This window comes from Arvicanthis niloticus, chromosome 26 (assembly GCF_011762505.2).
Source record: "Arvicanthis niloticus isolate mArvNil1 chromosome 26, mArvNil1.pat.X, whole genome shotgun sequence".
Lineage (NCBI taxonomy): Eukaryota > Metazoa > Chordata > Mammalia > Rodentia > Muridae > Arvicanthis > Arvicanthis niloticus.
The window spans coordinates 5657434-5670712 of NC_133434.1; the positions used below are offsets into that span (position 1 = coordinate 5657434).

Sequence of the window (13279 nt, forward strand, 5' to 3'; positions counted from 1 at the left end):
CTATCATCAAAACTAAGTAGCCATGATTTAGTTTCTATAAAATGAGATGAGTGTCATGACTTAAAATATGACAAAGGGTATAAGGATTTCTACAAGCTAACCAATAGGAAAGAAAACTGAGAAAAGACTGGTAAGGCTACACAGTCCTTTTAGCAACTCTACAAAGATAATCTGCCATGCAGAATCCAAACAGGCTGACAAGCAGAATAACACTTTAAAAGTAGGCCTTTGGGACTGGAGAGATGGTTCACAGTTAAAAGCGCTTGCTGGTCTTACAGAAGATGGGAGTTCAGTTCTCAGCAACCACGTGGTGGCTCACTACTGTCTGCAACTCCAGTTCTAGGGAATCTGAAGCCTGCCCTCTTCTGGCCTCCTCAGGAGCCAGGCACATATGTGGTACACAGGCATTCATACAAACAAAACACCCATACATATAAAATTAAATTAATTTTTTTCAAGTAGAACTTTAGTGCTTAAAATAAAAAGAAATATAAAAGAATCCTCTACCTGTCAGCATGAGGAGAGCTCCCACGGTGAGGAGGACAAAGCCAACCAGAGAGATAACACTCCGGAAAAGAACTTCAAATTGCTGTGGATTCAACTTGCTGCGCAGGTAATCCACAAAAGCATGGATCTGACAGAGACCAAACACTCCAAAGGCTGCCATGTGTTCTGATGAAAGGACAGGCTGAGGGGAGATAAGGAGCAAAGCAACAGAATAAAACAAAACAAAAAACCCAGAATGAGTTTATCCAAGATTGACATTTTCCTGAAGGAGTCGAATGAGTTCTGAAGTTCCAAAATGAACAAGGACCAGTATGAGAGGGTCTGATTTACTGAGCATACTTTCCAAGGAACACTGGAGGACAACCAAGTCTACCATCATAATTACATCCATGCTGTTTACTCAGGCTACTTCCTTAGTGTAGACTGGCATTTTCCCCAAATTCCCTTTCCCTAAAACTCACCATATAAAATTCAATGTAACTGTCATCTCCACACATGACCAATCAGTGGCACCCACGCCTCACAGCACTGAATACTCTTCCATACACAGTGCTTCTATAAATTGAGTGAGCCTCGTAACTGGTTTAACCAATGTTAGAGCAGGCTGCTGAACCCACCCCAGCGTCTCATTCAACAGGTCTCTTTTACTGTTTCACTTAGTTTAGTTTGGCCTGGCTTCTTGATTTGTTCATTCTGTAGTTTGCTGACACAGGGTTTCAGGTATTCCAGGATGGTTTGAATTCCTGATCCTCCTCCCCCTGCAGAATCTGCATTTCTAACAAGAGTCCAAACACTATTCACCTGATGTTCTGGAACAACCTTCTAGAACTACTCAACTGTGGAGACTGCAGACAGCAGTATGTATTTCTTTCTCCAGCTTCCTCAAGGACTAGCATATTACGTCTCTCACACATTCCTCCAAGCAGCAAATTTCATATACAAAGTGACTAAAAATCTTTGCTTATCTCTAAAGATGAGACCTTGACACAAGAAACCAAACACACATAGTTTCCTGATACCTGTATATTGTAACTTGGGTTAAAGGTTTGTGCCTTCCTTGTTCAGGAGCTCACGTTGGCCCCACTGGAGTTCACTGCCACTAAATGAGGTCATTTCCGCTAAAAAGGCTGGAATTTTAAGCTTTCCTGGAGTTTAAACTTTGATTATTTAAACCAACCTTGTTTAACTAAACTGGCCCTCCTCCTCACAAACTTAAGCCAAAGAGCCATGAAATTCAAAGACCATGCAGCAAATGCTAACATGCTATTAGAAGCAGATCCTAACAACCAACGATTCTGTTGTTTCAGTTAAAAAGCAGCCCAAAATACAAACTAATTCATATTCTTAAGAGAATCCAACCTAAGTCAATCCAGTTAAAGCTACTCAGAAACATTTGGCTGCAGAAAATTCTACAAAGTCTAAGGTTTACCTGGAAACCAACGAAGGAGATCTGCATCGAGAGAATGGTGCCCAGGCAGTAAACAGTACAGTAGGCCACATAGATCCGGTGAGAAAAGCGGCCTGTCAGCATTAGCACCAGGACATGAAGAGGGATCAAGTTGATCAGGAACACATAGCCTCCCCATGACGAGACCTGTGAGAGGATAGGAAGAACAGTCCCTTTGAGCTCTACTCACACCATGCTCAACTGTGACTCAAGACATCTCAGGCTACAATATAAATATGGATGAAACCAATTATGTCACACACAAAATCTAAGTAGAAGCAGACATGTAAAGAAAGTCAAGAGATTGAGGTAAAATTACACAGAAAAAATATGAGCGGTGGCGCAAGGCTTCGGCACCGGCCACCAGAGGGCAACCCGCGCCCCCGCTCTCCCGGTTCGAATCCTGCGTCCCGTGTGACTCTGCCCGAGTCTCATGGGGGAAAAAAAAATTACACAGAAAAAATATGTATTAGAAAAGGAAATTTTATAGAAAATATAACAAAAATATGAGAAAACCAACATGTACCCATAGGAAATACAGTACTAAAGAATTTGAAAATTTTTATTAGCAGACTGAAAAAAAGAGGGCTAGGGCTGTAGCCAGGTTAGCAGAGAGCTTGCCAAGCACACACAAAGCCCTGGGTTCAATTTCAGGCACTGAATAACCCAGACATTATGGTATACATCTACAATCCCAGCTCTCAAAAAGTAGAGACCGGAGGATCAGAAGGTCATCCTCAGCTACACAGTTTAAGAACAACCTAGGATACATGAAAACCCATATCAAAGAGAACTAGGGGAAAAAAGAGAATTTTAAAATTAAAAATATGTAGAGAAGCTAGAGATGTACAAGTGATAAATCAGATGCCTACTATGGGCTCAATTCCTTGCACCAGAACAAAGACAAGGACAAAGAGGCACAGAGAATACACACACACACACACACACACACACTACTATGGGCTCAATTCCTTGCACCAGAACAAAGACAAGGACAAAGAGGCACAGAGAATACACATACACACACACACACACACACACACACACACACACACACAAACACACAAGTTACCATGTAGAAATAAGCAAGAGCACACTTGGCGGCCCAATAGATGGAACCAGTCTTCACCGCCTTGATCCACATGTAGTAAGTAAGCAGCATGCAAAAGATAGCAATTCCTGCAGAAAACAACAGAGATTCAGAAGCCATATTAACACTATTTTAGAACACTTTTCTAAAAGCTGAGCCTTTAATCCCAGCACGAAGAAGGCAAAAGAGGGTAGATCTCTAATTTGTGGTTTGCCTGGTCTACAGAGTGAGATCCAGGACAGCCAGGATTACATAAGAACAAATACTATTTCAGAAAACCCAAATTTGGTTCCCGACACCCACATCTGCTGGCTTACAACCACCTGTAACTCCAGTTCTGTCCGCTTCAGGCAACTTGCACTTACAGACATACAATCAATGGGAAAGGTAACAAAAAAAGAACACAATTCTGGAGCACACTAACTAGATTCACGTTTCTAAACTACTACTCAGTACAAGTATAATTTTAGGCAAATCATTTTACTTCCCTTTGCCTTTGCTTCCCATGTCCTGAGTATAATTTTATCCCCCAAGTGCTGGGGATTAAACAGGGGGCCTCATGCATGCTAGACAAATCCTCATCCACCCACTGCGCCTCCAGCCCATGGGGTCTCCAGTAAATACCTATCTATTGAAGTCATTGTAAAGAAAAATGCAGTGTACATAAACCACCTTGGAATATAGAAAGCAACTGGTAAATACTGGCTATAACACTGCTTTATTTGTGGGTGGTAAATCTAGGTACTCTTAACCGATACCCCTTTTATTCTGAATGCTGCTGTCCTTAACAGTTGACTGGTGGATGACTTGGGGGCTATGGCTCCAAGGTAGAGCACTCACCTAGCATTCCTAAAGCCCTAGATCCAATCCACAATTTCAACCCACCCTCCCACCCTCACGAACAGACACACACACACTCCCTGACCCTGAAAAAAACTGCCTCATGGATTCCCAAATTTGGTCTAGATCAACTTCAACCACTTCCAAAAAGCTTTCCTTTGATACCCAAAATCAAATTAATTTCTCTTCACTAGACATTCCCAAAGCAGAATGCTAGAGAGCTTTAAAAAAAAAAATGTCGATTTGTGCTTGGCAGCCCGGCTGCTCTAAAATTCACTATGTAGCCAAAGCTGGACTCAAATTCACTATGAAGCCCAGACTGGACTTGAACTCAGTATCTTCCCTTTTCACTTTGAATGCTAAGATTAAGGAATGTGGTATCAGGCCCAGCTTTGGGGTATTTTTAAATTTGTTTTTATTTTCTGAAACAATGTCTTATGCAGCCCAGACAAGCCTCAAGCTCACTATATAGACAAGGATAGCCTTGAACTCCCCATCTTCCTGCTTAAGTGCCAGAATTACAGGTAAATAAGCCGTACTCAGCTAGGGCTATTTTATAGATCCGTTACTATATGCCTTCACAGATTACAAAACTAGATAGACAGCTACTATCTCTTAATTTCTGAATTATAGAACAAAATAATCTAATTCATCACCTATCTTTATTAACAATTAACATGTTTCCCAATATGTTTCAACAAAAACATGTTGCTTTTGAAAATAAGCCAATAAAAATCACTATAAATTTAAAGACACACTAAGAAAAGTAAGAACAATGGTTATAATGTTAAAACAACAATGAAATGTGAGTCCAGAGGAAACACAGGCCTGTTCCCAGCGAGAGCTGACAGGACTGCTCAGCTTGCAAAGTCACTTGCCCCCAAGTCTAATGACTTAAATTCAACCCCTGAAAGCCACATGACAGAAAAGAACTGACAGCTGCAAACTGTCCTCTTGACATAAAAGCATGGCTATGCATGTGTGCATAATAAATATTAAGTTTTAAGGTTCCCAGCTACCTCTCTAGATCACATGACAGGAGGAGAGGACCTGTCTAAGGCCCCTTCCTGCCCATGTCGAATCTGCTCACCAACTCCAGTTTTACTGTTGCTAAGCACTAGAGAGGAACCTGAACTCAGCACCTTGAGAAACTTCAGTAGATAATAAAGTAAACACATCCCCTTCAACATTCTAAATCTTACCTTCATTATCATAGGAGCCAGCTACAGATCGAGAGATATACCCAGGAACTACAGCAATCATGGCAGCAGCAAGAAGCCCAGCTCCTGCATCCTAGAAGAGTAGAAGTTAACACTGATATGCCTCTAAGATAACGGAGATGCACCAGTCTACTCTGTTTATCGGGGCACACTGAGAGCACTCAATAATTTTCAAGGTCAATATGAGGTGCTAGAAATGCACACAGCACAACAAAGCCAAAACCTGCATAGTCACTTCTGAATAAAAGCATCAACTCTAACCGTGTACAAACACACTGAGACTAATACATCATGTGAGCTGCTGGTATAGTGAACAGGCCTGTAATCTCAGCAGAAATAGACAAGTACAGACCAACCTAAGTAAGAGCATGATTCTTTCCAAAACAAACAAAAACAGAACATGTAAAAGGAGGGTAATTAGGGATGTAACTCAGCTGGTAATGTGTTTATGTGCCTAGCATATATGAAACCCTGCTTTGATCCTGGGCACCACATAAACCAAGCAGGGTGGCATATGACCATAATCCCAGAATTTGAGAGCTGATCGGATTATGTAAGAACACCAGACATTCAAGGTCATCCTTGGCTATGCAGTGAGTTCAAGATTAGCTTGGACTGCATGATACCCTGCCTCAAAATAATAACAACAATCACATGAGCTGTCAAAACCAGAGCCTGCTGGGCATGATGACACACATCTTTAATCTCAACACTCCAGAGGTAGAGGCGAAAGCAGGTAAATCTGTGTGTTTGAAGTCAGTCAGAACTACACCTTAAGAGTCTGTCTAAAAACAGAACAAAAACAGAAAATCTGCAGCAGAATAGCTTGTTTAGCTTCAGGTTCTTTAGTCCCCTCCTTTAACAGTGGCTACACATCACAAAAAAAAAAAAAAAAAAAAACACCAATCCTACAACAAAGGAATAAAGTTATTATTTAAGTTAAAAAAGAACTAGGCATGATAGCAAACACATGTAATCCCAGCTCTTGGAAAGTAGAGACAGAAAGATAGCAATTCTGTGGCCAGCCTGGGCTCCATATGAAAATCTTATCTCCAAACAGCAACTCAATAAAAAGTGATAATCTACCTAGACTAAGGATGTCAGGAGCTTAGGCCATAAAGCTGGAGGGTTACCAGGCAACCCTTAAGGTCAGAATAAAACCATACTCAAAAACAAACAAACAAACAAACAAACAAACTTGTTTGCTGATTAACACTCTAAAGAATGAAGTCTTCCGCACTGACCAAGGCTTCCCAAGCCCTCCTGCTATGTGGTCACTCCTCAGGTACCCCCCTAACACTAAGGCCACAGACTAAGAATAGAGTTCAAAGAATCAAGGTCAGCAAGAAACCTGAAAAAGGAGAATCAGCATCACCGAGCCAAATGCTTTAGAATTCAAAATCCTTTTTAAAATGTTATCAACAAATAATTGCTAAATGCCTATCTCCAGTAGAAATAAACACTGTGGAAAACATAAGCTTTTTTTTTTTCTTTTTTATATTGGTGAGAGATTAAAAAGCTAAACATGACAATTTTATATATATTAACTGCTTTTTTATTTCTTTACATAGCAACTTATGTTTGAATTTCAAATGCCCCCTTACAAGGGCAAACAGTTGCAAATGATAAAACGACACACATTCTCCGCTAATTCAGCTCAACAAATGCCTTCAGCCTCTGGCTCCCCAGTGTGTTAACAATTTCCCACTTCCTTCCAGATCTACCAAGCCGCAAAGGGAAATCCTACAGCAGCGCTTCTCAAGCTTCCCTAACACTGCAGCTGTTTGACAGAGTTCACGTGCAGCGACCCCAACCAGAAGAGTATTTCTGTTGCTACTTCATAACTGTAATTTTGCTACTGTTATAAACTGCTAAATAAGTATTTTTGGAGACAGAGATTTGCAAAGGGCTCATGACCCACAGGTTGAGAACCACTGTTTTAAAGGGAGTCATTCCACCATGCAGGGAAGGAATTCTTAAACTCAGAATGTAAATAAATAAAAAGCTTTAGGAAGTCCCTGAAACAAAACCAGACTCACAAGGCTCCTGGACCAAGTTTATATAAACAGTAAGAACTGCTCAAAACATTCTCAGACAAACAGAGCAGCCTAGAAGAGGCTCAGACCTGCCAAGCTGCCTGGAAGAGGCCCAGACAAACTGAGGTGCTTGGAAGAAACACTGACCAATCTATCTTGCTGCTTGCAAGTCATGCAGTAAGTTCTGGGATTCCAGCTGTTTGGTAAGCTGCCACCCATGCTGCGGTGGGGTTTTGTCTGTCATTTTTGAGTCATTTCTGCTTTTATTTAAGTAATCCCTCACCCATATTTCTTTAACCCCAATAAAAGTAATCAGTTCACCAAGCTGAACTTTGGAGGTCCCCCTGTCTGTGGTGTAAGTAGATATCTGTACAATCTCCCCTCAATCCTCCCTTCTAAGGCTCTAGATTCCCTAACCCCTCCAGTATTTACGAGAGATTCAACAGCATTCAGTGCCAAGCTTCCTGTCTCTCACGTCCTTTACCTTGAGCTCTCTGGTAAGGTGGTACGTAACAATGGTGGTGAAGGAGGAGAAAAGAGGGGCCAAGAAAACACAGACATTCCGAATGTCGATGGTGATGTGGAAGAAATGGAGGACGTGGTAGATTGCAGCAGACGTGATCATCAAACCTGAAACAGGAAAAAACAATCCCGTTAGGTTGTCCTGGTAAGAAAATAACAACAGAGCGTCAATCCAAACTCCAACAGGTCTTGACAAACCATCAGAAATACTACCATAGCAACTGTACTCAATGTCTACACTTCTCTATTACGGATTTGATCAAAGATCCAGAATGTGTAAGACATCCTCCCCTCGCCCCATCTCCACTATCCCACACATGTTCTTCATAAGATCAACTTTTGGAAATCTATAATCAGAATGAAATTACAAGTATCCTGAAGCAAACAGAAACAGAGTTGTTTCACAGCACACAAATACCACACCCTCCTTACAAACACAATAAAACCTGTCCCCCTCACCTGGGTAAATTGTTCCTCCAATGATTCGGCCCAAAGGGTACCAAGCCCGGTCATCAAACCAGTTATGGAATTTATAAAACCCCTCCTCAGCCAGAAACCGGGTAGTCCGATAATTAAAGTACCTAGAGTAAGAAAGAAAAGAACCATGTCCCCCAAATCTCTGTCCTCGAATGTGTCCCACTTTGCAATGAGCCTGTTTTTCAGATTATGCCACTGAAGGATACTGCATTACTTGAAAAAAGTTCACTACTAAAAATTAAGTCATCAAAATTATTTATACTAACTTAAGTATCCATTTCTATGCCACAGTTGTATCGATTACAGCACTGCTGTTCCCTGAAGGAAATGAACTAGAAATCTAATGTCCACAACAAAGCACTCAGACAGGACACTTTAAGAGGCTAGCCTATGACAGATAACAGCCAGCAAAAGTACCCAAAACACAAGACTTCTGAGGCATGAACTAGTAGATTTGACCCTTTTCAAGTGACAAGCACGCTTTTTATTCCTCTACCACAAGGACACATAGAAACCTCTAAGTAATGAACACCTATAAAGACTACTATAACACCATATGAACAATGGAGAAAAAGTTAACCACATGATAACAAAAACTTCCTAATGAGTGTTTAAACTTCTAACAAGGTCCGTCCACTCATGCTATTTCAAGTATATATGAACACCACCTATGGTGCAGCCTAGCATAACATTACATAAAAGTGTTTAACAAGAAATGTTAAGAACTCAACATGAGCCGGCCATGGTGGCGCACGCCTTTAATCCCAGCGCTTGGGAGGCAGAGGCAGGCGGATTTCTGAGTTCGAGGACAGCCTGGTCTACAAAGTGAGTTCCAGGACAGCCATGGCTACACAGAGAAACCCTGTCTTGAAGAAGAAAAAAAAAAAAACTAAACACATGAACACAGTTTTTAGAGCCTTTCCTTAAGTGAAAGGAGGGAGGTGGAACAAAATCAAATAAAGAAATCGGGTCTCTAACTAGGAACAATCACCTCGCAGCCTACCTCCCTAACCCTATTTCTTCTTGGCCAGTCAAGTGTTGACAGCTGAGTAAGGAGAAGCATCAAATAGCATAAAGCTCTGTCCTCCTGGTCCTCACAGAAACGTTACTTTGGTAACTGTCAGAGACAGACGATGAGGGTTCTAGAAGGCAGCCAACATGTTACTGTGATCATGTACGTGACCTACAAGTAGGAGGCAGACTAAGAAAGAGGATTTGAATAGTCAAATCATTTGTTCAGTGTCTTCCGGTTCTCTAACAAATACTTTCTTTTCCCTGATTAGCTCACCTCAATATCTGCCCATACAGAAAGTCTAAGAATGAAGCTCTAACAGTTTGATCAAAAGACAAAAGTCAGCCATGGGCATGTGGCACATACCTGTAATTCCAGCACTTGGGAGATGGAGACAGGAGGATAAGGAGTTCAAAGGCATGCTCAGCCAGCCACAGAGCAGGTTAGAGCTACCCCACATAAAACGCTATCGGAAAAAGCAAACAAGAAAGAAAAGGAAAAAAGGTGTGTGTTGTACATTCATTGCTGTTGCTGTGATAAAGTTCCCTGACAAAAAAAACCAGTAAGAGTCAGAGAGCAGACAGGAAGTGGAGAAATGACGTAACTATTACTTATTTTTAAAAACTGAAAAACAAAAAAAGTAATGTATTTAGATTAAGACAAAAACAACGAAGGTGAAAAAGCAAGTACTTGGCTTACAATTCCAGGTAACTGTCTATGCTGGCAACGAAGTCGCATCTAGTCAAGTCCACAGGCAACAGCAAAGAAATAAGTGAATACATGTGGGCCTCCCTGCCTGCCTGCCTGCCTCCCTGCCTGCCTCCCTGCCTGCCTCCCTGCCTGCCTCCCTGCCTGCCTGCCTCCCTGCCTGTTCTCAGTTACCTTTCTCTTAAACTCTCAGGACCTAGGGAATGATGCCACCCACTGGGTCTCCCTTACTAATAATGAATAATCGGGACAGTCCCCACAAACATGCCTACAAGCCAACCTGAGGTAGACACTTCATCCAGACTCTCTTCCCAGGCTACTGTAGTGGCACACACTTTTAGTTCCAGCGAGTAGGACACAGAGGCAGGCAGACAGATCTCTGTAACTTCAAGGCCAGGCTGTTCTACATAAAATTCTGGGACAGACAGGGTGACAAAGTAAGACCCTGTCTCAAAACACAAACAACCACAAAAAAGACTCTCTTCTCAGGTGATTTTAGTGTGTCAAGTTAACAGTCAAAACTAACCAACACAGAAAGTTACCTCATTTATTAAAAAAAAAAAAAAAAAAAAAATGTAAAATGTAAAAAATCACTTCAGAATTCCCCAAAGAAAATACATACAAGACCTGCAAATTCTTTAAAAATACCTACACAAAACAAAACGACAAGTCTGCAAACCAAGTACAGACTTTAAACTTTTTTCTTCTTCTTCTTTTTTTTTTTTTTTTTTTTTCTGTTTTGTTTTTCAAGACAGGGTTTCTCTGTGTAGCCCTGGATATCCTGGAACTCACTCTGTAGACCAGGCTAGCCTTGAACTCAGAAATCCGCCTGCCTCTGCCTCCCAAGTGCTCGGATTAAAGGCGAACTTTAAACTTTTAAAGCAATATTATTAAACATGAACATGTTATTTTTAAGCTTTCAATGAGTCAAAAATCTGTAACTCTCACTTCCAATTTTATCATAAGCCTCACCTTTAGCCAATATTAACAATGACCCCAGTCTGTGCATTGAGACAAACCTACGTTCAAACCATGGCTCCCATCTAGTAAATGAGTAACTGTGGACACAGTCCCAGTCTTCCCATCAACAGAAGAAAAAACTGTGCCTGTATTTCATTGGGTTGTTTTGGAGATTTAAAGAAAATCTGTAAAATAGTACTCAGAAGAAATAAGGAAAGATGCTTAGAAAATATTGGGTTTAAAAAAAAATTATTTAAAGGGGCTTGGGGAGGTGGTGTTGCACTGTATGTGGACAGTAGAAGACAACTTTCGAGTATTAACTCTTTCCCTCCACCGTATGAGTTCTGAGGATCTAACTGAATCCTAGCAGCAAGTGCCTTTACCCACTGACCCATACTGTTGGCCCATTTGGTTGTTTTGTTGCTGGCTTTCTTTTTCGTTTGTTTGAGATGACCTATGTATCCAGAGCTGACTTCCAACTTGCCACAGTCATCCTGCCTCTTGGCCCCCAGGTCTTGAGGTTGTGGGCATGCAACATCACATGCAGCTGATGCTGGCTATTAACACTACAAGGCTTCACTGTATCTTCTTTATACTAATAAACAAAATCTTAAAGACTTTTTACTTAGGGCTTGGGAGGGGTTCTTTTTAATATACTTTTTATATTTTTTAAATGATGTGTTTATGAAGGTGTTGAAAATGTCAGAGGCCTCATGGTAGTCTAGAGCCATCTTACCTGGGTGCCGGAAACAAAGGTGGATCCTCTGCAGAAGCAGTGTGTACCCTTACCCATCTCTCCAGCCCCATGTTGGGTCTTGTTTCACTTCATTTGGTTCTTTTGAGACAGGACCTCACTGTACTGCCTTGTAGGCTTATGGCCTGGAACTCACTATGTCAACTAACCAGGCCTTGGTCTCACAGAGATCTGCCTGCTTCTTCCTCTCAAGTGCCAGGATTAAAGACATGTGCCACCATGCCCAAAGCTTTTTATTTTTAATTTGTATTTTTTTTTTTTAATTTTTTGAGACAGACTCTCACTATACAGCCCAGGCATTTGTCACAATGCCAGGTATTCATAGCTTTAATATCTTTAATGCCTTCAAATTTAAGAATATACCCAATTTCTACTATAGAAATAAATGAAAAAGAAGTTATGATCTCGCTGGGCAGTGGTGGCACATGCCTTTAATCCCAGCACTCGGGAGGCAGAGGCAGGGGGATTTCTGAGTTCGAGGCCAGCCTGGTCTACAGAGTGAGTTCCAGGACAGCCAGGGCTACAAAGAGAAACCCTGTCTCAAAAAAAAAAAAAAAAGTAGTAGTAGTTATGATCTCAAGTTCATGACTTGTGATATTCTTTATAGATTTAAATATACTCCAGGACTCCTTCCCTTAAGGTGCATTACTGTACTTGATCAAAATAAAAAGCCATATTTCTCTTAGCCTAGCCAGCCTAGCCAGCCCTCAAGCAGGAAGGCTTCACACAGTTGATACATTTTGAGTTCCTAAGACTCACTAGGAAACCCTGAGGAAGTCTTCCTTTACATGTGCTGAAAATAATCTCCACCACTGAAGAATTCTTTGGAACTTAAACATATAAAACCCGCAAACTGCAACCTCTCTAGACGGAAGTAGTATCAGAGCAAAGGTACTCACGGGTCAAACTCGTGGATGACACTTTCAAACCTCAGCACAGCAAAAAGACGAGTAGAAAAGGCTGAAAAATCCAGAAAATGAATATTTTAATTGGTGGCATGCTATTAAAGACCAGAAGGTAAACAGCGATTCTTTAGCACTGGAGTCAGAGGATGCAAAATAGTTCTTCAATGAAATCGTCATCCACTTCTCACCACCTAGAAGAAACACTACAAGTCTGACAAAGTGTCTACCTTTTTCCACTTAAATGGGATACACTTAACTATTTGTTGTATTAACAAAGCCTGTCAGATCATAGTTACCTAATACTGAGTTTGTCCATCTTTTACATGTAAACATCCCCCTATTGTAATCTTGGGACAAAGAGATATATCAGGCAAGGATAATATATCAAGCAAGGATATACAAAACACTCATGAAGAGCTGAGGAAGCTGTGAATACAGTAAGCTCTCAAAAGATTTTCAGAAATACTAAGGTGCAGTTGTGTGTGTGCAGTGCCAGTACTGGGAATCTGAGGAGCTGAGGCCGATCTGGGGATGAGCAACCCTGCCGCAAACGAATTACTTTTCCTAGTGCTGTGACGAATACCCTGCTGTAAGGGAGAACAGGTTCATTTGGGCTCACAGTTCCAGGATGAGGGAATGATGCACAGAGAAGAGAGTGGCAGAGCATGTGGCAACAGATCACACTGTCTCCAATCAGGAAGAAGGGTCACTGGTCTGCTCTCTTCCTCTTTTCCACTCAGCTCAGGGCATCATCCCACTTAGATGGTCTTTCCAACCTCAATGAACCTCATCCAGATGCGT

At 41.3% G+C, this 13279-nt stretch overlaps 1 protein-coding gene across 2 annotated transcripts in view; it reads right to left on the bottom strand.

Moving 5' to 3' along the window:
- Stt3a (STT3 oligosaccharyltransferase complex catalytic subunit A) overlaps positions 1-13279 on the bottom strand; it is a 31995-nt gene that overhangs the window by 15453 nt on the left and 3263 nt on the right. For both annotated transcript variants that reach the window (XM_076924644.1, XM_076924645.1), the window contains exons 3-9: positions 12473-12533; positions 8122-8243; positions 7625-7770; positions 5087-5177; positions 3027-3133; positions 1937-2101; positions 507-688 (exon numbers count right to left, since the gene is read on the bottom strand). In XM_076924644.1, coding sequence (XP_076780759.1) covers positions 507-688; positions 1937-2101; positions 3027-3133; positions 5087-5177; positions 7625-7770; positions 8122-8243; positions 12473-12533 — 874 coding nt within the window. The remainder of the gene's footprint in view (positions 1-506; positions 689-1936; positions 2102-3026; positions 3134-5086; positions 5178-7624; positions 7771-8121; positions 8244-12472; positions 12534-13279) is intronic.